This window comes from Lichenostomus cassidix, chromosome 12 (assembly GCF_008360975.1).
Source record: "Lichenostomus cassidix isolate B80296 chromosome 12, HeHo_3.0, whole genome shotgun sequence".
NCBI lineage: Eukaryota > Metazoa > Chordata > Aves > Passeriformes > Meliphagidae > Lichenostomus > Lichenostomus cassidix.
In genome coordinates this window covers 5,975,555-5,997,105 of record NC_139493.1, presented here as the reverse complement: position 1 = coordinate 5,997,105, position 21,551 = coordinate 5,975,555, and the positions used below count along the sequence as shown (strand labels likewise).

At 43.5% G+C, this 21,551-nt stretch overlaps 1 protein-coding gene across 30 annotated transcripts in view; it reads right to left on the bottom strand.

The window, feature by feature from the left end:
- The window catches only part of MAGI1 (membrane associated guanylate kinase, WW and PDZ domain containing 1), a 321,207-nt gene that overhangs the window by 44,639 nt on the left and 255,017 nt on the right, over positions 1-21,551 (bottom strand). For 15 of the 30 annotated variants that reach the window (XM_085072341.1, XM_085072344.1, XM_085072345.1 and 12 more), the window contains 6 exons: positions 20,994-21,032; positions 16,518-16,575; positions 14,180-14,268; positions 13,157-13,249; positions 10,192-10,374; positions 7,890-8,510 (listed from right to left, as the gene is read on the bottom strand). In XM_085072341.1, the coding sequence (XP_084928467.1) occupies positions 7,890-8,510; positions 10,192-10,374; positions 13,157-13,249; positions 14,180-14,268; positions 16,518-16,575; positions 20,994-21,032 (1,083 nt within the window). Of the gene's footprint in view, positions 1-7,889; positions 8,511-10,191; positions 10,375-13,156; positions 13,250-14,158; positions 14,269-16,517; positions 16,576-20,993; positions 21,033-21,551 lie in introns of all 30 variants that reach the window. The other 15 variants (XM_085072342.1, XM_085072367.1, XM_085072368.1 and 12 more) reach the window with 6 other exon arrangements.

The window sequence follows — 21,551 nt, the reverse complement described above, 5'->3', positions numbered from 1 at the left end:
TAATGAAGGGTAGTTGAGGGGAAAACACTTGTGCCTTGACTGCCTAACAGATTAGTGTCAGCACTTCACATGTATCACACCAGCAATAGCTGGAAATTCTGCAGGCAATTAAAATGTTCATATCCCAGCAATGCCGAGCCTCCTTCGTTATCAGAACTGTAATATTATAAAGCTGCTGGGTTTGGAGTTCCTTGGCCTCCCAAGGTTTAGGAAAGGCAATTGGATATGAATACTAGAGGCTTAAAATAATAAAAAACCACCCAAACCATAAAGATGTCTGATGTGGTATTTTTGTATCTGGGATTTTGGGAGCTTAAGGTAGTCTTTTTGCACACACTGGCTTTTTGATATTCGGGTTCATCAATTACTATTTCAACTGGATGCCTTGTACTGAGAAACTCCAGCAGGACCTGGCAATGCTAATTAATTAGTTCCTGCCAATGCATTATTTATATGAACATCAGAAACATACAGCAAACTATTTGGTGTCTGAACAAGCTACCAACAATTACCCTTCGTGGCTGCAGCATCAGTAGGCATGAAAAACCTTGGTGAAACCCTGCTGCCTCCTGGAGTCGAATGGGAGCTTTGCCATGGACTTGAGCAGCACCAAAAACTCCCCCTGCATGCTTTTTTGGTAAGCAAAATCTTCCCAAACCTCACAAATTCAGATCATCAAAAACAAACGGCTAATGTCACTAAGATTAACACCTGTAAAGCACTTTGAAGGAGAAAAAAACACCACGTAATCCCAAAATATTACATTATTTATAAGACGACCTGATTTTAAATGTTAAGTTCGGCTTATTTTTATCACAAAGAGAAAACAAGTTTCTGCTGGCTTGCTTTACAAAACCAATTACCAGTGATCAGTGTATGGTGCTGCATAACAATACACAGCATTGTCCCAAAAAGGCGTATCTAACACTCTGGAGCTGCTGCAGGAAAATTAACTTGCACAGTGGATTGAAACACACACACACACATAAGCAATTCTAATCAGGGGTATGAACTTCAAACTTCTTATTAAAAATACCTAAACTTATTATATTTCCTTTATTTCATCTTTTCCCGACTTTGAGTGATTTTTGTATCTGCTCCTTGATATACTAGTGCCTGATCAGAATAAGGCTGTGAGAGAATAGTAAATGTGACATCAAACTTGCTTTAAACTTGCTTTAAAGTCTCATCAGCTTCTTTTGGCCTTGTTAGAATATAATTCCAGTCAACAGAGAGAAGAGAATAACAAAGAGTGATGTGGTGGTTTGGATAAAAAGGATGCAGCTACTCCCAATGAAAGGTTCCCCCAATCCTGCTCCTTCCCTGCACCTAAGTTTTAACAATGCATTTTTACTAGGATTGTCTGTTTTCAGAAAATGGAAAAGGCACACTGCAGAACAGTTTAAAAACATTTTGTTTCTAACTCAGTTTGTAAACCAACTTACAAAATTCTAATCTGATTCCCTTCTTGCCAGGCAGAGCTCTTTAAAGGAAATAGGAACAAAAATAAACAAGAGGAAACAATTGAATAAAGATTTTTAAATGCCAAACGAGATTCCAAGTTTAATCAGGAAATCCATAACTCTGGAAATGCAAAGTAACAACTCTGGAATACAAAGTAATGAACCTGAAAAAGAAATCTTGGCATTACTCATGGACATGTATTTCCTTTAAGCATACTACAATTCTGATTTTCTACATGTAATTTACTAGCCAGTGAGGGGTGAGCTATCAAAAATATGCCCCCACCTGTTATTTCTGGAGTTCCTACAGATACAAACACAGCACAAAGAGCTCAGTGTAAAGCTCTGCTCTCTCTGTACTTGAGCTGAAAACACTGCTGAAAATGCTGAACTTTTCTTCCCATTCCACAAGCTTTGGCACAGGCAAACATGCTCTGTGGCAACCATCAGATGACTCCCAGGTGGTGATTTTTGTCCCAAATGCAGTTTGGACTCACTTTCTCTCGAATTCAGCAGCTGCTAGGACAGTTTGAAATTTTCTGGCAGCTCGATGCTCAAGTGGCATGACTTTCAACTCACTCTTCACTGCAAGCCTAAAGGGCAAACAGAAGTGAGTGTCTTGTTCAAAAGAGTTCAAGGCTGCACTGAATAGCTGATTGCAGCTCTAATTAAACCATGGTTCTACATCATTAGGGATAGAAACTGAAAAGGAGAGCTAATTCCAACAATTTTTTTTTTTCCTCTTACCACTCAATGATCCAGTTCCAACACTTCTGCTAGGGACAGGAAGGGAAAACTTCCTTTCCAGGTGGGGAGAGATTCTTGGCAAAGCAGGACAAAAACAGTATTTTTGCTTACAGAATTCAGGCTGACAGGTGTTTTTAGTGAGGCAGAAAGGATGGAGCAGTGAGGGGTGATTCTCTGAAACGTGGAGCAGCAGCACATTTCACTCAGCTCAAGTATTTAATGCTCAGTGCCACTGCTCACCTATGCCTGAACATTGTATTTTGACACCCTACAGCTCAAAGAGCAATTAGACTTCCATTATACTATTATAATGTGCAACTATAAGTTGTTAAATTATGATATATTGTTTGTGAAGTTTTCCCACTGTGTCTGAAGGATCCTGTAACTCTCTCTATCCTGCTCAAGGGAGCCTGACCTGCAGCGAGCAGCATGAAAAAAAAGACATGTATTTTTATATCACTGTGTGGTGTTTCAAAGGCATGGGCACACAATAAACAGACAGAGAAAAAGGATGGCTTTTGGATGACTTTAGGCTCCACAAAGAGCCTTCAAGTCCAGGGCAGTTGACTCTAGCATGTAATTCCAGCACAAGTAGTTAATTCTTCTCCATGGGAACTGTTGGAGGTCAATAACTTTCACATGCCAAGAGCATCACTGAACAGCAATGGAAGGAGACTTGATAGGTTTATTGCTTTAGAGCTTTGTAGTTTTTTTTTTTTTTCCCATTGCTGCAAATCTTTGTTGTAGTTTTATGTGTCACAAGGATCTTAAGCCCACTGAGTCAAGGATCAACTGAGCAGGATTCTACCAACCCCACTGCTCCCCACGAACATGTTCTATTCCACTGAACCGTAAAAAGGGAATTTACCATGGACTTTTACATGGAGTAAGAATCAGGTACCCACTGATGGGCAGGTAGATGTTGCATTCATTTTTCTTTCCACAAAATAGATTTAGTTTTAAATGTTTAGTGTGTATATACACATATAAAAATACATATATATTTAAAAAATATATATAAAATATATCTATATCTATATCTATCTCTGTGTGTGTGTGTATATATATAGAGAGTATATATTTTTTTCAGAAGATGTATTTCCATTCCCCAGTTTAAGGTGAGTTTGGTTCTAGGGAAAACAATCATCAATGGCACTGATTTGCACATGGCATGTGAGTGACTTTTCACCTGTACTTTGATCTGGAGCAAAGTGGGAGCACATCTTCCAGGGGATTAGGTAGATCAGGCTCAAGGTTTATGCTATTTTTGACCTTCCAGTGAATAAAGATGCAACTGAGCACTAACTGAAAGCTTTCAAGGTAGATTGTCCATTCAAGCCTACACTAACACTGCTCAGTGTCATTCTTGCAACTGTACACAGACAAAACATATATATTTTGGTTAACCTGAAGACTGACCTAAAAAAAGAGGGAAAAAAAGGAAAAAATAAAATCCTCCTTAATCAAATGCAATTCACAAAATATAGAATACATGAAAGTTTTCACTGAAACAAATATTAGAGCTGAGTGATTCCAAAAAATACAGCAGTTTTGTAGAATAACTTGTACCAAAACAGCCCCCACCTGTCCCAACAAAGACACAACTTCCAGAATAAAAGTCCCTTGGGAAGCAGGGAAATTATTCTGACAAAATGTTGTTTTTATTATGAATAGAGTCCATGCAGAATGGATAGGTATTTGAGAATTACTTATTTCAGTTGGTTACTGTGCACAGACAAGACTTCAATGACTAATGGATTTCAAGTGGCAAATAATATTACCTTGTTTCTTTGCTTTTTCAATTTTTTTTTTTATTTTTGTGTGAAGTACTTTATGTACTTGCTAGGTACAAGGTTAAAAGAACCTTCTCAGCTACGAACATTCAAAATAAAGTTGTACCTTTTGTGGCTGCATTAGCAATAATTCTTTAAAATAACCAAAGCATGTAATCACAATTTCCAGCGCAGGGACAAAAACCATATGCTTAATTCTGCATTAATTTGTGGCAGAGATTTCGTAGCAGCAGCACTGGTTTACCTTCAAGTGCAGAGCTCTCAAATGGTCCTGCTTGGCTATCAAGCATCTCCTGTGCTGCTGCAGGCACCTCGTCCTGTCCCCTTCAAACGTGCTGAGCTTCACCTTCAGCCAGCAAAGCCTTAGTGCATCCTCCAGTTTGACTTACAGGCTCTAATGGCTTGGCACTCTCATTCCCAGTTTAAATTACTCACAGCCAAACAGCACACAGTTGTTCAGCCAACTCCTTCATTTAAGTACCTTCTATCTCTCCTTCCTAATAGAGACAGTAATTATTTTGTCCCCTCTGTCCCTTGATTTTGCTAAGCAAAAGCAGCTTTGCTAACCAGCCCAGTCAACCCTCTGCACACTGGGGGGGTGAACTCTTTCTGAACCCCTCGAAACCAGGGAGTTTTATCCAGTTTTATCCATGTATAGGTGAAACAGGAAAACAACAGTAATATAATTAATCCTACAGAGGGGAGGAGGGAAGAAGAAAATAAAAAAAAATATTTTTCAAAACCAGAACATAGACAAGGCAAGTTTTCTGTGAGGTCTCTGGAAAGCAAATTCACAGTGGCCCGACTTTGCATTGAAGTATTTATCCCTCTGCCCCAGTCCTGCATGAGTCCTGCAAATGATTTTAGATGACACATGAGCACACAGAGGGGGCATTTCAGCTTCATCCCTCCTGAAATCATCCTTGTGTTCCTCACTCAGAGGCAGCAGCAGGATTCATCCTCTCCCACAAGCCAGCACTTCAGCTGAACACACTTCACAGTAAATATTTTACAGGCTGCTCTCAGCAGCTCTGGGCTTGCATTTTGACAATTAAACCTCCTTGTTGGGAGTGCACCAGCAGCTTCGAGCAAGCAGAGCTTTTCCTGTATTTTGCACATCTCTGTCTGATATTTTTCTGCTTGATTAGTAATCACTCCTGCAAATCCTTTCGACAGCTCTCGAATAGCAGCCTCAGTGTTGCAGGGATGCTTCCTGCACAGCGGGACTGAATGCAAATGTTGGGCTGAAGGAAGAATGCTGACAGCATCTGAGCACTTTCCTCACTGGACACCAGAGGGAGGAGGAGGAAAGGACAAGTGACAGGGAAGCTAAAGAAGAACAGCTTCAAAAGCCCTGAAGGAGCTTGTCAGACACCCGAGCCAAATGCACTTCTGCAGTCGGACCAAAATAAATAGCGGCACCTTGTCTGGGGATGGTGGTGCTGAGGAGAGGCTTGGCAGGGATAACAGGAGGTAAAGTTACAGGGGAAAGGACCTGAGTGCAGCAGCACTCAGTGCCAGGTGCACTTTAGCCACTTCCACCTTTTGCTTTTTAAATAGTTTAGGTTGGAAAGGACCTTAAAAATTATGCATTTCCAACCACCCTGTGAACACCTTCCACTACCCAAGGTTGCTCCAAACCCCATCCAGCCTGGCCTTGGACACTTCCAGGGATGGGCAGCCACAGCTTCTGTGGGCACCCTGTGCCTCACCACCCTCACAGGGAACAACTTCTTCCCAATATCCAACCTGAACCTACCTACTTTCAGTCTAAAGCCATTCCCCCTGTCCTGTCACTGCATGGTCTTGTGAAAAGCCATTCTCCAGCAATCTTGTAGGCCCCTTTATATTGTACAAGGTGCTATAAGGTTTCATGTTAGCAAGCCAAACTCTCAGGCTGTACCCATGGCAGAGGTGCTCCATCCCTGACTGGTTTTGGTTCTGGTTATGGGGTTACTATTGTCCCTACTCTGCTTGGCTTCTCTGCCACAGCTTAGGTGCCTTTTGGTCCAGCTTTTCTCTGGATGTGAAGAAAACCCTGTTTCAGTGATTAACCCTGGATCCAGGGCCACCAGGATCTGCAAGTCCTGTACCATGAGAGTGTGATATTTGAAACTGCAAGTGCTCTGTGCTGAGATGGAAATGTCAGGACCTTGAAGGAGGGAGGGATGGAGGCAGTTCAAGGAGACTGACATGGCATCTTATCTAAGAAGGTGATAGCAAATGTGGTTAGTATCTTGATTAAATTAAAAAAAAATAATAGAGAGATTCAACAAGATTACCAGGGAACTATTTACTATTTTATTAAAACTAGGCTTTTATTTCCTCATCAAAACTTTTCATTATGCCTTCAAGGCATTAGGAGGATTATTAAATGTCAGGCACAATTCAAATAATTAATGTATGGTGTTACCAGATATATACGCACTCTCCAGGAGGATTAATAATAGCTGCTATTTTTCTTCCAACCATATTTTCTACATAATACATATATTAATCATGAGAATGAAGTGCATTTTTTAAAACCTTTCTAGTGCTGAAAGTCTTTAAGGAACTCACACTTTGAAAATTGGAGAATTCTTAATATATTCTGTTCTCTACTTTCTAATTTACTATCAAAATACAAAAACACAGTAAGCACTTGGAAAGGAAGGAGTATAGGAAAGGCAGTGCTTTCTCCAGAGCTGCCATTAATTGCAGAATCAATGTATTCAATGCCCTGAAATAGGTCTTGGAAAACAACAAACCAGGCTTGTAAATTCAGGAAACAACTTGTCCCTCATTAAAATGGACTGGCTTTTGGTGCTAACTTACTACAATCAAAACACTTTAGAAAAGTCAGCAGAAAAGTGCTTTTATAGCACACGCTCCCTGCAGGGCTGGCTGGGGTTGTGTTCAGCACCTACTTGTCAGCTTAGCTTACCTCTCCAGCGAGGTCACCCTGTGATCCACTGGGCACCCATGTGTGTGTCCTCTCTAAAAACCTGTGTGGGACAGGAGCAAGCTGGGGACAGGTTTGTCCCTCTGAGAGCCCCACTGCCAAGGCCAGAGCAGGGAGAGGGAGAGCTGACCCATCTGCTCTTGACTTTGTGCTGGACAACTGACCTGGACTTCTCCTGTGAGCTTGACCCTATCCCAGTAATCCCAATCCACAGGCTGAAGTGCTGCTGCCTCAGGTACCTTTACACTTCTATGTGCAGGGAAAGAGTTCCTGTGGATGGTCTGGCCACTGGCAGGCTGCCTGCCAATCCTGCTCCATGTGGGCTGCAGACACACTGCCTGTGGAATGGGTTTTGTACCTGCTGATGGCCTCAGCAATGCAACCAAAAAATGAGCTCAGCTCCCAATGGCACAGCAAACAAATGTGCAGAGGTCACAATTTCTATTGCACAACTTGGAGAAATTTAAATTCTCTTCTACACTCCCTGCTGTATCCCAGGTATAATCCTTCCCCGATGAAGAGTCATTAAGCACCTGATTTTGAACACTGCAAATTACAGAACATATTACCAGCCTTTCCCATACTCTAGAATAGCTCAAGGAATGGCCATGTCCTATTTAAAACACTCAAGTTTTACCATCATGAGACCAGGGTTGGTTATGTAAGCAAAGGTGTAACCACACGTGTAACCACAGCACCCTCCTGCCCCTCACCAGTGCTGTGTGCATGTGGCAGCCTGAGCATCCCCCCAGTGCAGCAACACACAATAAATCACTTTAACCACCTATGTGACCTGACAACTGCCAACTTGGGGCACTTCCTCCACCTCAGGACAAAAACCACTTCTACAGAGAAGCTTAGGAGAGCAGATCTTCCGCGACGTGCATTTTCTCCCCTTTTTTTAATTTCAAGAAGAGATGTTTTCAAGCAGTTTTGAGGACTCACCTCCTCGCTGCACCAGCAACGTGACTTCGCTTCCCTTAGGACATTCAATCAGCATATCCACCACCTGGTTGTGAGTGAGGCTCTGCACATTCTTCTTGTTGACTTCGACAATGAGGTCGCCCTCCTTCAGGCCGCGGCACCGTGGGCTGTCCACAATTTGTTTGACTCTTTGGCCGCCCCCACCGGGACTGTCTGCTATAGTAAACCCAAAGCCCATGGGCCCTTTCACTATGTGCACAGTTATGAGCTCAGGCTGTGTGGCTATCGAGGACGCCAAGGACACTGTGTCGTTGGGGTAGCCGTGGGGTCCGTTGGAGGAGACCTCAGCGGGGCTGCTGGGCCTGGCCTCCTTTGTGCCATTCACCTTCCCTGTTTTACTGCTGTGGCTCGCCGGGGAGTCGTAGTTCTCCTGCCCGTTCACAATGATGGGCTCTTTGTCCAAAATCGCCACGGACGTGACCAGGCTGGTGTTGGGGTCGTCGGGGTCGAAGGGCAGGGGGTAGCCCCGGCACAGTTCGAGGTCCACACTGGCACCGATGGGGATGGACTGGAAGATTTTCACCACCTGGGCGTGGGTGTGCCCCAGCACACAGGTGTCGTTCACGCTCACTATCACGTCCCCTGCAGAGCACACAGACAGACAGACCAAGAAAATATGTTTTGTGCACTGCAGGACTGCAGATCTGCTCTCACGATGATGCCTGATGATTTTCTGTCCTTTCTTTTTATACCCTTTTCATGCATCTTTATACCCTTTCCCTCTCCTTGTACCCTTCACAAACACTCCTTGTATCTTAGCCCCACATGTTTATAACTCTTGTAGTCTGATATTTAGCTTAGTTTGGAGGTTCTCCAGGGGGGAAGACAAAACATTTATTACCATCTCAAAACTAAAGGCTCCAACCTTGGATGGAGTCTCCTCTATGGAACAAGTTTTTGTAAACTAGGCTGTAGTCTAGTTGGAGGGGGAGGATAATAAGAATAGGGGGATAATTACTTCATTTGTTAAGTTTCTTATTGGAAGATTTTGAGTAGATATGCTAATTTGTAAGGTCCATAAAACTGTATACACGTTGTACACGGGGTGTGCTCCTCGGCATGATTCCACCTTTGACGAGAGTGCAGCTAGGATCCTACTAAAACCAAGGTAATACACTTTTTCCCTTTACTGCTGCATCTGCCTCATATTTTTGCCAGCTTTTAAGGCATCAACTAGAGCCTGAGAGCAGATCTGCAGCATCCACAGGTACCACTCACAGGCAACAGCAGCATTTCAGTACGAGGAAAAGGATTGGCGACACTTGGGTGAGCAAAAACTCTCTGTGCTCAGTGGATTCACGGCATAAAGCCTTTATGTACATAAACGTTTTTGAAAGTGGAAATGGAATTGGCTCATGGAAAAAATTAATGAATTTAAATGGTGGTATATGGCCCGTTTAACAGCTATTTTGAAGCCCGGCTCTCACTGTTACACGTTGACATATGACAGGAACAAAACTGAGAGCACATGGGAGCTGTAACAGAAGGCTCTCCAAAGCAACTGCTCAAACACAGTGCCACATGTCATGCCTCATACTTCAGCCTGAAATCCAGGTGTCGATTAAGTTATGAGTCCTTTTATTAACTCCGGGGCTGCAAAACAGGGATGTTAAGTGCTGTGATGCTCCAACTGAAAGTGAGGAGTTGTGACCTCAGGTGAAGCCTAGGAGGATTTCATAAGAATAAAAGCTGAAAAGTACCTCCAAGATCATTGAGTCAAACCATTAACCCAGCACCACTCTGTTCACCACTAAGCCATACTTTGTATTTCACCAATAAATTGTGGTGGGCCTGATCTCTGGCAAAATCAATTGGCCCTTGGTGCATCCACACAGGGAAATGCAGTCTAGCCCACTGCTCTGCCCATTCCCTGGGAGTAGCTTTGGAAAGGGGCAAGCAGCACAGCAGAGACACAAATACACAGTGGTGCAGCCCTACAAAAATCCATCATCCTTGGCCACAGCAGGGAGCAGGAACCCACAGCCTGATATGGGACCCCACAACTGCTGGCTCTACTCCTCAGTATAGGGAGAGCAGAAGCTGGCAGTATTTTGACACCTGAGCTGAAATTTGGACACACGAAGTGCCTTTTTCCAAGATTTTGAACATATGTATCTCACTTCCCTACTTGCTGATAGGAAAGCTGAATGCCTTTCCCCAAGAAGGGGATGGGGGCCACAGTCCTTTATGAATGGCACATAAAACCAGCTGCAAAAACACAAACCGAAGTGGTGGTGATGATTTTGGTATAAAGCATCAGTACCTGTTTCCATTTTGCCATCCAACGCTGCAGGGCCGTCAAGCACCAAACTTTTGATTTGGAGAAATTCATCTGGCTCGTCCCCTCCGACGACAGTGAAGCCAAACCCCCTGCTGCTTTTCCTTAGCTTGGTGTGGATGAACTTCCCTTTCAACTCAGAAGGGTTTCGTGTAAAAAAGGGTTTTCCTGTGTAGGAAGTTTGGAAAAAATCTATAAGCAGGCAGGCAAGAGTGTTTGATCTCTTTTTCCTCTGCCCCTCCCCATTCTAACAAGTCCATGGACAAACAGAGCAGTGTGCAGGGACAGGACTGAACTCATTCCTGCATCCTCTCATCTCATCACACTCCACCCTTCTCCTTGGATCCAGGCATGCAGTAAAAGGTGTGAACAAAACCCCAGAACCTGGCACTTTGTTAGCTGTGGCCGTGCACACCAAAGCCCCAAGGCTACAAAGGGGAAAACATGCTGCTTTAAAGAATGGAATATATTAAAGCTGGGAATGCTGGGTTAGATGTGTGTCTTATCTCTGTCCTGAGATGGTTATATCCATCCTGGAAGGATGGGGCAGGGGCAGCAAAAATGCCTCCTGCAGAAGGAGTCTGCAGTGAGAGTTTCTGCAGAAAGGAGCATCATTATGCTTTTCACCACTTGACCTTCTGCCAACCCACTGAGCAAAAAACAACTTCTGAGCTCTGACAAGACACTGATACCCTTTAGCATAACCCACAGCCCCACTATTGCTACCACCCTGTGACCTCCTGTGGTGAAAAAGGGGAGGATGCTGATGTTGTTCTTCACACACTGTTTGAAGTCTTTCCTCTTCCCTTTCTGCTCGTTGCCTGTCGTGGATGAAACACTGCTGGCATGAAGCAGGGATCAAAGTGCAGCCCAGGACTGGAGCAGCTGTGCTGGAGGGCTGGGAATGCTCTCTGGGAGCACAGTTAAGAGGCAAAGAGGTGCTCCACGGACAAAAGCACATCCTTGCAAAGCATGTTGCACAGCTCGGAAGAGGGGTCACGGTTTGTGCACTTCACTGTGCCAACACTAAACACCTTTGCACTTTTAATTGTTTTGAACGCTTAGCCTGTGCCACTAAGCCCTCTGGTGACAGCTCCAGGATCAGCAGTGGGTATCACAGCCAGGAGAGCTGGCACACTTTCAAACACCTCGGCAGCATTGCCGTGGGGCTCTGCTCAGAAAGGAGACCTCGGGGGAGAGCGAGGGGATTTGAGACTCACAAGCCTTTGACTGGGGGGGGAAATGTATATTTGAAGATTATTCATGAGGAGGCAGAGTGAGGACTTGTAGTCTTCTGCCTTTGAAGGGTGGCAGAGGAATCCTGCACATCGTGGGCAGATGCTGTGCTCAGACCCCAACCTGCAAAAAAGCCCTGACTTATCAAAGTGCATCCCAGTGTCTCAGTAACAAACACAGCTGAGAGGCAGGGTGCAGCAGGGCTCATTTCTGGTTCAAAGGACGAGCAGAACAAGCACAGCTTGCTGGTGTCTGCCCACAGACACAGGCTGAGCTTGCCCTGCAGCAACAGGACAGCAGCACCACAGGCTACATCCCACCTACAGCATTCAGGTGGGGATCGCATTTGAAATTAGTGTATCTACAAAACCCAGGCTGGGAGAGTGTTGCCAGGGGCACAGGGAGGCCTCCTTGTGCCCATGTCCCTGTCAGAAGTGCCATCAGGGGGGAGATGGAAACCTCTGGGCATGGAAGCTGGAAAAAGCTGCTGCAAATGGGGAGTGAGAGAAGAGGGAGCAGCACTGAGAAAGGGAAAAGAAAGAATGAAAGAGGGGAGGAGTCATCAGTGGGTACCAGGACATGTCACTCAGGGTGGTGCTGAGACAGGTTAATGCTCTGCTCTAACAGTGCTGCACAATTTTGGTGGCTGAGCAGGCTCCCAATGTCACCCTTTGCATTGCCATGCATGGATGCTTGGGCAGCCCTTGCTTCAGCCTGACTGTGGAAAAGGCAGAGCTGGCATTCACAGATGTCTCCTGGAGGAAGATCAGCATTTTTGGGGCAGTCTGATGACATGTCTAAACCCAGGTGTGTGGTGGTCAGGGTACCACCCTCACACCTCCCATGTTTTTCCTTGCTGCCAGACTGGATTACTCTCATGTACTCTAAGAGCCCTTAGGGCTCTGCTGGGGGCTTTGGGTCCTGTTAAATTCCACACATCTGTTTTGGAAGGGCTGATCTGCTGCCACCTGCTGCAGAGAGCACTCCCTGGCTCTTCCTGGGAGGAGAGAATGCCTGAGACAGCAGCACTCCAGTCAGGTTTGCCTTTGGAGACCACAGGAGTACTTCCCAGTTCCCAGCTGCTCCCAGCTCTGTCAGGAAGATGTGTTCCAGCCAGATTTCCCCTCTCACCTTCCCCAGGCTCTGCAGACCAGGGCAATGGCACTCACATGCTATGCAATTTAGATGTACTCAAAGATTAGCCTACTTACAACCACTTGTAACCAGAGAGCACTTTACTGCCACAGGTACAAGTGGAACTCCCTGCCCTGGCTGGCAACCTGACCTGGTCATATTTTAGCTCATGCTGCAAATTCAGGAATGATTCATGTCCTGTCTGGTGAGCAAACAATTGGTCTGTGAGCAGTTGGCTACACAGACCACTGACACAATAAATAAGGCTGTAAGAGCCCAAAGTACTTGTCCAAAAGTGCAGCTTCTGAGTAAGTCCACTGTGTTTGAAAACTTGGAACACTACACAGAGAACAGACACAATCCTCTTTCTGATGCACATGATCTCATTCACCTCCTGCATTCAGCAACAAATGTACTCTTGAAACAACTGGTCTCAAAATCTGGGAATTCAGATAAGCAGGCACAGGCCCTGCTGTGTCACCAGGCGTGGAAATACTGCCTTTGTGGTGGCCAAGGGGATTTCATTCTCAGGGAAAAAAACCTTGTTGCTCTTCCATAACCGGTTTAACAAGGCTGTTACCTTGCACTGGTGCTTCCCGAGCTGCCTCTTGGTTGTTTGAAACATGGTTTGGAGCAGCGGGTGGAGGGAGAGATGGACACTCCTCTGTCCATTCTAGAGAGGACAGAGAGGGAAATGTTACTTGTTTCACAAGAGCACTGTGAGCTGCTGCTCGTGCACACACTGGGAGTGTGAGGGTCAAGCAGAGGAGATGGGATAAGCATGGCAAGAGAGGAAACAGAGTCACAGACAGAGGGAATATAATGGATGGGATGTCCAAAAACCAGTCCTGGAGAATCTCTGTGTCCAGGTCAACGGATCCATCTGCTGGGACATCCTACCTCATGCTCAAACCTGGGACTTGATTTACACCTAAGTGGACTTGACATTTAAATGAAATCTACTCCCTGTGCCACTCATGGCATCTAAGTACAAGAATAAACCCAAATGCCACAGGCCCTTAACTGTGTTTGAAGAAAAAAAAGATTAAAAAGTAAGAAAGAAAAAAAAAGGGAGGGGGAGGGAAATAATAATAAAAAAGAAATGTTTCAAAATAATGAAATTACTTCAGATTTTAGAGCCCAACAACATCCAAAGATCTCGGTTTAAGAAGTCTCTCATGCAGAAGGGTTTCTCTAGTGCATGTTAAGTGCCCACTCCTCACTCCTTCAATAGCCTGAGTCCCAGTGCAGACTGGAACAACACCAGCTATGGTGACTAACCTGATGGAGCAGACTGAAGAGAACATGTTTTAGTTGCTCTTGGGAAGTCTAGAAACTCTCAGAAATACAGGACATACAAAGAAAAACCTCTCCTGTATAACAAGGTTGAAAGCTTCTATGTTGAAGTGGTTACAATAGTTCAGATTTTCTCCTTTGCTGCATCTTCTCTAAAGGACAAACACAACCTTTCCTACGCACATCACTCTGCCTTTAAACACTAATGCCACGCAGGGAAGGACAAACACTTTGGCACAATGCTGCCATGGCAAGGGAGGGCATTCCCCCACAAAAAACCACCCACCATGCCCTGAAAGGTGCCAACCTTCTGGAGGCTGTTGCTGCTGCTCGAGCTGCTTCTTCCTCTTTGCTTCAAGAACTGGGTTTTCATACTGTGTCTTCCGGTTGATGTGGCTGGAGATGAAAGAGAGCAATGAGTTAGGAGACCCTTTGTGCCACCAGCAGGAATGAGGGCCAAGCATTGGAACTCCTCTTTAGGAGGAAAGGAGTGAAATACCAAACAAACCCAGCAGCAGTGGATGAGGAGCAAGGCTCGTCTGGTTGTGCCAAAAAGAGTGTTTAGAAAAACAAGCAGATTCTGGTATTGATATGATGTCTTGAGTAGGAACGGCTAAGTCCTTCAAATAAGTTAAAGTGGTGATCTATCTGTGAAAAATGAGATTTAAGCAGAGAAAGTGCTCTGTCTGATTGCATTTTAAAAGACAGGCCTGTATCATCCCTGCTTTAATCAGATGCCCAGAGGTGCAGTTATTCCCTGGCTCACGGAAGTCAGAAACAAAACAAAACAAAATAAACCAAACCAAACCTCAACATTTGTCAGTGATCTGATCAATGCACACAGGCTGTCTTAAAAATATCTGCAGGGATGCAGGCTATGAGCTGGGCTCCAAATAGATCAAAATCTATCCAGAATCAGCCACCAGAAAATTCTCCCAGTGGAAAGCAGCATTTAGTGCAACTTAACTCCTTTCCTTAGGCAGCTTTTGAGCACTATGAGATGCTGAGAGTCAGTACTTCTTACCAATTCCAGGAAAAGGGAAAAAACCAGCCCAGCATGGCAGACAAGGCATGCACTCAGCAGAGGATTAACCACCTTACGAAACCAAGTGATGAACACCAGCTAAGATGCTGGGGTGGCAGGGGCAGGTCTGGGGCTCCCTGCATGGCTCATCATCTGTTCAAGAACCATTTTCAGTAGTGATTTTCTTACAGCAGAGGAACAGGTAGACCTCAGAAAAATGTATTACCTTAAAGCCCATCTTCGTATGCAAAGAAAAGTTTACCACTAAGAACTTGCTATTATATTGTCTCCTATCCAATATGTCTTTGTAAAAAAAAAAAACGTCAAAACCAACCACTTTTTCAAGTAATTGTGACAGAAGCACGCCAGGGATTTATGTTCAGAATTCTTTCTGCTAAAGATCAATATTAAATGACTAGAAAAATATTTAACTTACTAAATAAAAACAAGTTAATGAGTTTTGTAAAGGATTTCCCATTTCAAGATATCTTCGGAAAGAAGAAAAAATCATAACTACTTTAAAAGTGATATAAACTTTTTCATAATACAGTTGTCTCTCAATAAAAGCTATTATGTAACAACAGAGTGCCTGATTTGAAGGGGCAGAGACAAATGCTAAAATTATAACCATCTTGCTAGCTTAGAGACAGCAAGTAAAATAAAATTATGTCTTATTGCAGTTACTTTTTGATTTAATTCAATCAGTAAGGAGTGCCACAAAACTAACGGGCATGTGTATATAAAGTGACAGGAAAAAATGCTGTAAAGACCTCTTGGCATGGCATTTAATAGCCGAAAAATATTCTCGATGTCTTTGGTAAATAAATGTCAAGCTTTAATTACACAGTTTGCTAACCTTGTTTCCCTAGGCACAGATGGTAGGGTCAGAAATGAGCCAAAGCAGACAGAAACTGTATTCCACTTCTATTCTGAGGGCTATCAAAAGCCATCCTACTAGACAGGAGTATACACATAATTAAAAATTCATTTTCTGGGGTCAGTGATGAAACAAAACTCAGATCTCTGTTTTCCCAAAGGAGCAATCTGACATCTCGATAAAGGAGAAGCTGCTCCAATTCCAGAGAGAGTCCCATTAAACCTGTCATTCTAGTCACAGCAACCAAGCCTGATGGAAGAGCCCCTGCTATGGCTGTTTGCTCACAGGAGCTTCTCCATTCATCCTCTTGGGTGTTTTCTGACACAAGTGGATTGCTGGTGTCAGTGGATGGCTGGTGGATGCTTTGCACACTCACATTGAGGCTGCAGCACTGCATGGAGGGGATTGAGCTCAGTTAATTGCACACTTGTTCATGTTCTCTGGATAGAAGTATTTTGTGAGGTGTTGGGGCTCCTGCACATCCCAACCCTGGATTGCTCCTGTCTTCCTTGGGCTCAGCCCCCTCCCAGGGCTCTCCTGCCTCCCCTGAGCTCATTCCCGCTCCAGGGTGGATGGGCAATGGTCAGACAGGGCTGCCCTCTCCCAGCCCCAATCCATCCCAGCCTGGAAGGGACCAGGATCTCCTCCTCCTTGGTCTGAGATGTTCCCAGCAAAGCACAGGGTGGGGTGCAGGGAAAGCCTCCTGCACCTGACAGCCACACCGAAATGGGGAGCAGCACTTACTCTACATAGTAGACACCATATACGGGATCCTCAATTTTCTCCCAACCAGCAGGCAACTCTGGAAACAGAAAAAGCATTACTGAAACCTCCAAAGCAGGGTTTTTCCAACAAGCAGCTGCTCTTCCTCAGCGTGCAAAACTCAACAATAGCTCAGAGTTTGCTTTGGATCCTTTTCAGAGTGATCACAGCCCCTTTGGAAGGGCTGGCACAGCACTGGACCAACATCCCAGCCCAGGCTGCCTGTGCTGGGTCAGCACATCACTGGGAGGATGTCCACACCAGTCCATCTTTTATTTGCTTTGTGCATTGAATGAGCAAATGCTCAATCCATTTCCTGTCTGGGACTGCCTTGAGTATCCTCCTGGTTTCTCCACCATGGGCAGTGGATGGAGCACTGCAGGGGAAGCTGATTCAGAAACAGCCCAGAGGTCTTTGCACACCAGCCCATGAAGGTGGATGAGACTGTAGCCCCCTGACAGAGACCATTTCCATCTCCTGTACCAGGGATGAGCTATTTATGCTCACCAGTGCAGGAAACAGGGTTTTTTGGACTCCTTTCTTTGGCATTTGCATGGCTTGGCCACGAGTCCAACACAAAACCAGGACAAGGTGGATTTAACAGGAATTCCCACCATAGAGAACTCACCCAAGAGGGGTTGGCACACACAGATGTATTTCCCTGCACAGCACTTCATGTAAGAACACACACTGCACAGTCACATGTAACAGAGATTTCCTTCTTTTCATTACCATAATTAACAAAAAAACAATCCTGAAGATGAAATTAACATTTGGAAATGCACCCACTTTTGTTTCTGTTGATTTTCTAGACTGTAGATAGTATTTTAACTATAATTAGTGAATGCAATGCAATCACTTCAGCATCCAACTGAGGGTTTTTAAAGCTGTATGTGTTACTTAAGGGTCTGATCCTTGTGCCACTCATTAAAACACAATTTTCCTATTGGCTGTGGGTAACAAAATAATCATCCTATTAACAATACAGAGTGGTGTGTTTGTGTAATACTGTGAAACAACTCAGAAAAAGGCTTCACCACACTATGGACTGTGCACATGTGGTCTCACCGACTCTGCACATTCATTTAAATTTAGAAAAAACCCCCACAGTTGGATAACACAAGTTCAAATATTCCACACAAAATAATTCATCAAAATTTAGCATGAAATTTGTCAACACTGACAGCAATCTATGTTTGTTTATTATCAAATGCAGAGATTTATTTTCATTAATGGCATCAATTTCTGAGCCAATACAATCAACAATGGCCCATTAATTAGAATAATGTTGCCATAAGGATAGAAATATCTCCAGACTGGAGAGGAACAGAATCTATACAAACACACATGGACTAATTACTCAAAGTTTATGTTTGTGTTCAGAATTGGCTGGAAATCAGATGAAATCAATTTTCATGGGTTTTGATCCACATGTCCCTTATTTGCAGATAAAAGGTAAGTTTTCCATCCTTATCATTGTTTTATCCTCATTGTGTTTAACATCTTTGGATTCCTTGAGACATAAGCCATTAAATGCAAGCCAGTGCTAACTTTTGGGCATGAAAAAACTCCATGATTTGATCAGCAGATCGAATGCTTCAGAATTAGATACTCCTTTACACCCTGCAAGTGTATCTGAGAAAAAGCCAGAAAGCTAGAGGCCAATCTTGAAAGTCTTTTTGCAAAGGGAACTCCCAGGTTTGCAGAGGAGTCCCAGAAGGTGAAAACACCGTGGGATTGGCTCCAAGAATTTCAGTGCAATTAGATTTAAGACCTAGCATGTAGTTGGGAAAATCACAAGCTGTTGCAGCTGTTTAGTTTGTTGCACTATGGTGAAAGTAGAATGGTAAAGAGATCAGGCTGGGGTGAAATAAAAATAAAAAGGCAATGAGGGAAAGGGGAAGTAATGCACAAATGCCTTCAAATGAGTTCCACCAGTTTTCCTGCTAAATATCTTTTGTCTTGTTTGGACTATTAAGAGCTTTTTTATTTTTAAAGTTTAAGCAAAAAATTTTGGGTTTTTTTTCTTCTGTTCACAAAAGATTTTTATATTAAATTTCATATTTCCCTTCCTTTTTAAAGCATTTTCACTAAAGAACAGAACACCAGCACTTTCCTAATCCCAACAATGGCACTATGCCAAAATCTTTTCTAGTTTACGATCTCTGCAGCTTTTCATTTAAGGAACAAAACTCCATGTTTTCAGATGCAACAATATACAAAACTGCAGCTTTTAACACATTTCTTGTTGATTATGTAGATGCACTTTTTGACTTCTACAAGCTTCTAGAAGCAAAGGCAATATTCTCCATAGCCATGCTGCACAGGCTAGCTTCTAAACTGCTTTAAATTATTCATCTCCTTTCTCTATCTCTCCTGCCAAACTGAAGATGACCCAGAGCATTAGATTTTAGCACAAAGATGAGATTTCCAAAAACATTTTGCATCATTAGGAGCCTGAGTGAGCCATATGGCTTTTATTTTGGTACATCCATGCAGCACCCTGCAGTCTCAGAGCATTTGTCAGCAGGTACATCCAATGGACAAATACCTAATTTCACAATTTTAAGCCTTGGATAAGTACATGGATTCCTGTTGAGATGCTCTAGTATCCTGCCCTACATACAGAGGGGCTGGATGGATTCCTAACAAATTACTTCTCCAGCCACCAGGTACTTCATTTGCAGCCATGCATTAGTGTGAAGGAGCTGGAGAGGAACTCAGCACACTGAGCTCTTCCTGCTCCCTGTGCAGCCAGGAGGGCTGGTCCAAGCTATGCCAAATTCTTATTTAGAAGTTAAATTTTTGTGTCTGTTTGTACAACCTCCTGCTAAAATGAGGTGACCTATTACTCTGTAGCTCTTTGGAAAACAAGAAATTGTGAAAACGCCTCGTGTTGATCTTATATTTAGAATAGAAACTGTTGATAAGTTAAGGAGCTAAACAGCTGTTGCAAACCAGTTTATACTAATCTGAGTTGTCATAACTGTACTAAGTTTTCATGCCCCATCCCTAGTGCTGCTGTAACCAAGGGAGTAATTTGAATATGTTTTTTCTTACACTGCAACATTTGCTCATCTCAAGAGTGTATTGATGGGCTGTGAGCTCAATAAAGCTTATCTGCATCAAAACAAAGGGAACATCTCGTGATGTTCCAGCAAAACACTTGTGTATGGAAGTGCCTGCAGATCTGGGGTAAGGCTTACCAATTAATGACTTTTCCTGCATCTATTTTTTCAGCTCTTCTCTTGGACTAGTTCCTGATAGTATGCTGAAAGAAGGGTAGTTTCTATTTAATGCTGCCTCTAAATTTGCTTTTTTCAAAACCTCCCTCTCATTTTAAGCCACTGGTTGTGAAGACCATGAGAACCCTTTGCAGATTGTTGGTGTGCATCCACCTACTTCTGATGCCACTTGGTCTGCTGAGGATTATTTGTACCAGCTGCATGTAACTCTCACATACCACTAAAGAGACTGCATTCCTCTTTAAATTGTCAATTCTTTCCAATTCTTGCTCTATAAGAACAAGAACTTGAAACATTATTCCAGGCATAATTCCATAATTCAGAAGAACCATTCCTGGAGCAGAGTTCCAAGCTGGCTGCTGATGCCATGTCCATCACACAGGAGCAGGGAGCAGAATACATGTCCTTGCAACTTATTACAGAAACCAGAGCTTAATTCTCTGGTAATACAATTCCTCCAGTATGCAGAACTATGAACTGTAAGTACAGTCCTTTCTAAAAGCAGTAATAGTCCTGGTGGAAATAAAATCCTATGCAACCTCTTATCCTTTCAGCTCTCCGTGTGCACTAGAGCATAGGTGAACAGAAATAACAACTACCTCTGCCATCAGTACAAACACAATGAGCACTGCTGAGATTAGATATCAAGACAGCATCCTTCACAAAAAGATGCAGCAAATAGAAGTGTACCACATCATTGAAAATCATCTGCTTATAAAATCACTGACTGAGGCAAAATTTTAAGCTGTTTCATTCACAAGCTCAGCCGAAGCATCGGATGAAATACTTAAAACTTTCTGAATCACACTTAGCTGCTGTTGTCTGGGAAATGTCTTTGGCCCCAGTGAAAAAGCATCATGAGCTGCTTCATTTCAACTTTGGTTTCTATAAGCTTTTTCCTGGAGCCAGAGATGCCACAGGAAAAGACCCTGAATTCTGCAGAGCCCAGGAGGAAGCAGCTTTGAATCAACTTTGCAAGATTAGGGCTCTCTAGCTTTCTTACAACTCTGAATAAGAAAACCACTGCACATCTGAAGCTAGGGGAATATAAATGCTCTGTGTGCTGGGGAAGTTTTGCTGATAAATTACTTTTGTTGAAATAAAAAAAACAAAACTGAAAGATGCAAAATGATACAAAGGAGAAAGAAAGTAATTAAAGGCTTAAAACAGTGCAGTTGAAGTCAAATATCAAAACGAGAGATGGATGATTTACCTAGTTCACTGTCCAGTTCCTCCGTGTGTACCCCTTCTTCTCCAAGGGAAGAGCAGTAAATGAGACAGAAAAAATTAAAAGAAAATTTCAGATACCAGCACCAAGCAAGAAATTCCCTACAGCAAAAACAGCAGAACCAGCACTAATTTTCTACACACCGAGCCCAAGCTTTCCATTTACCACACCTCAGTGATCAGAATATTGATGGATCTGATGTAGATAATGAAAGAACTGGTTCTTGCATTCTCAAAACATCTGCATCAATGGACTACTTCCATGTCATGGTTTGATCTGGCAAAGTCATGCAATTGTTCTCACTGCAGTGAGGCTTTTCTTGCTCAGATCCTTGTGGTCCAACCTTCTCAATCCATTCTGTAGACACATGGATCTACCAGAAGGCCAGACCTGGATATTAATGAAGAAATCTGAGAGGAAAACCTTGCACCTAAATGAAGACTAACACAGCAAGGTTTTCCAAAAAGCACCTAAATTTAGGTGTGCACAAGGTCCAACAGACTTCACTGTCCTCCACAGATGATTTAAGATAGACATAGTGAA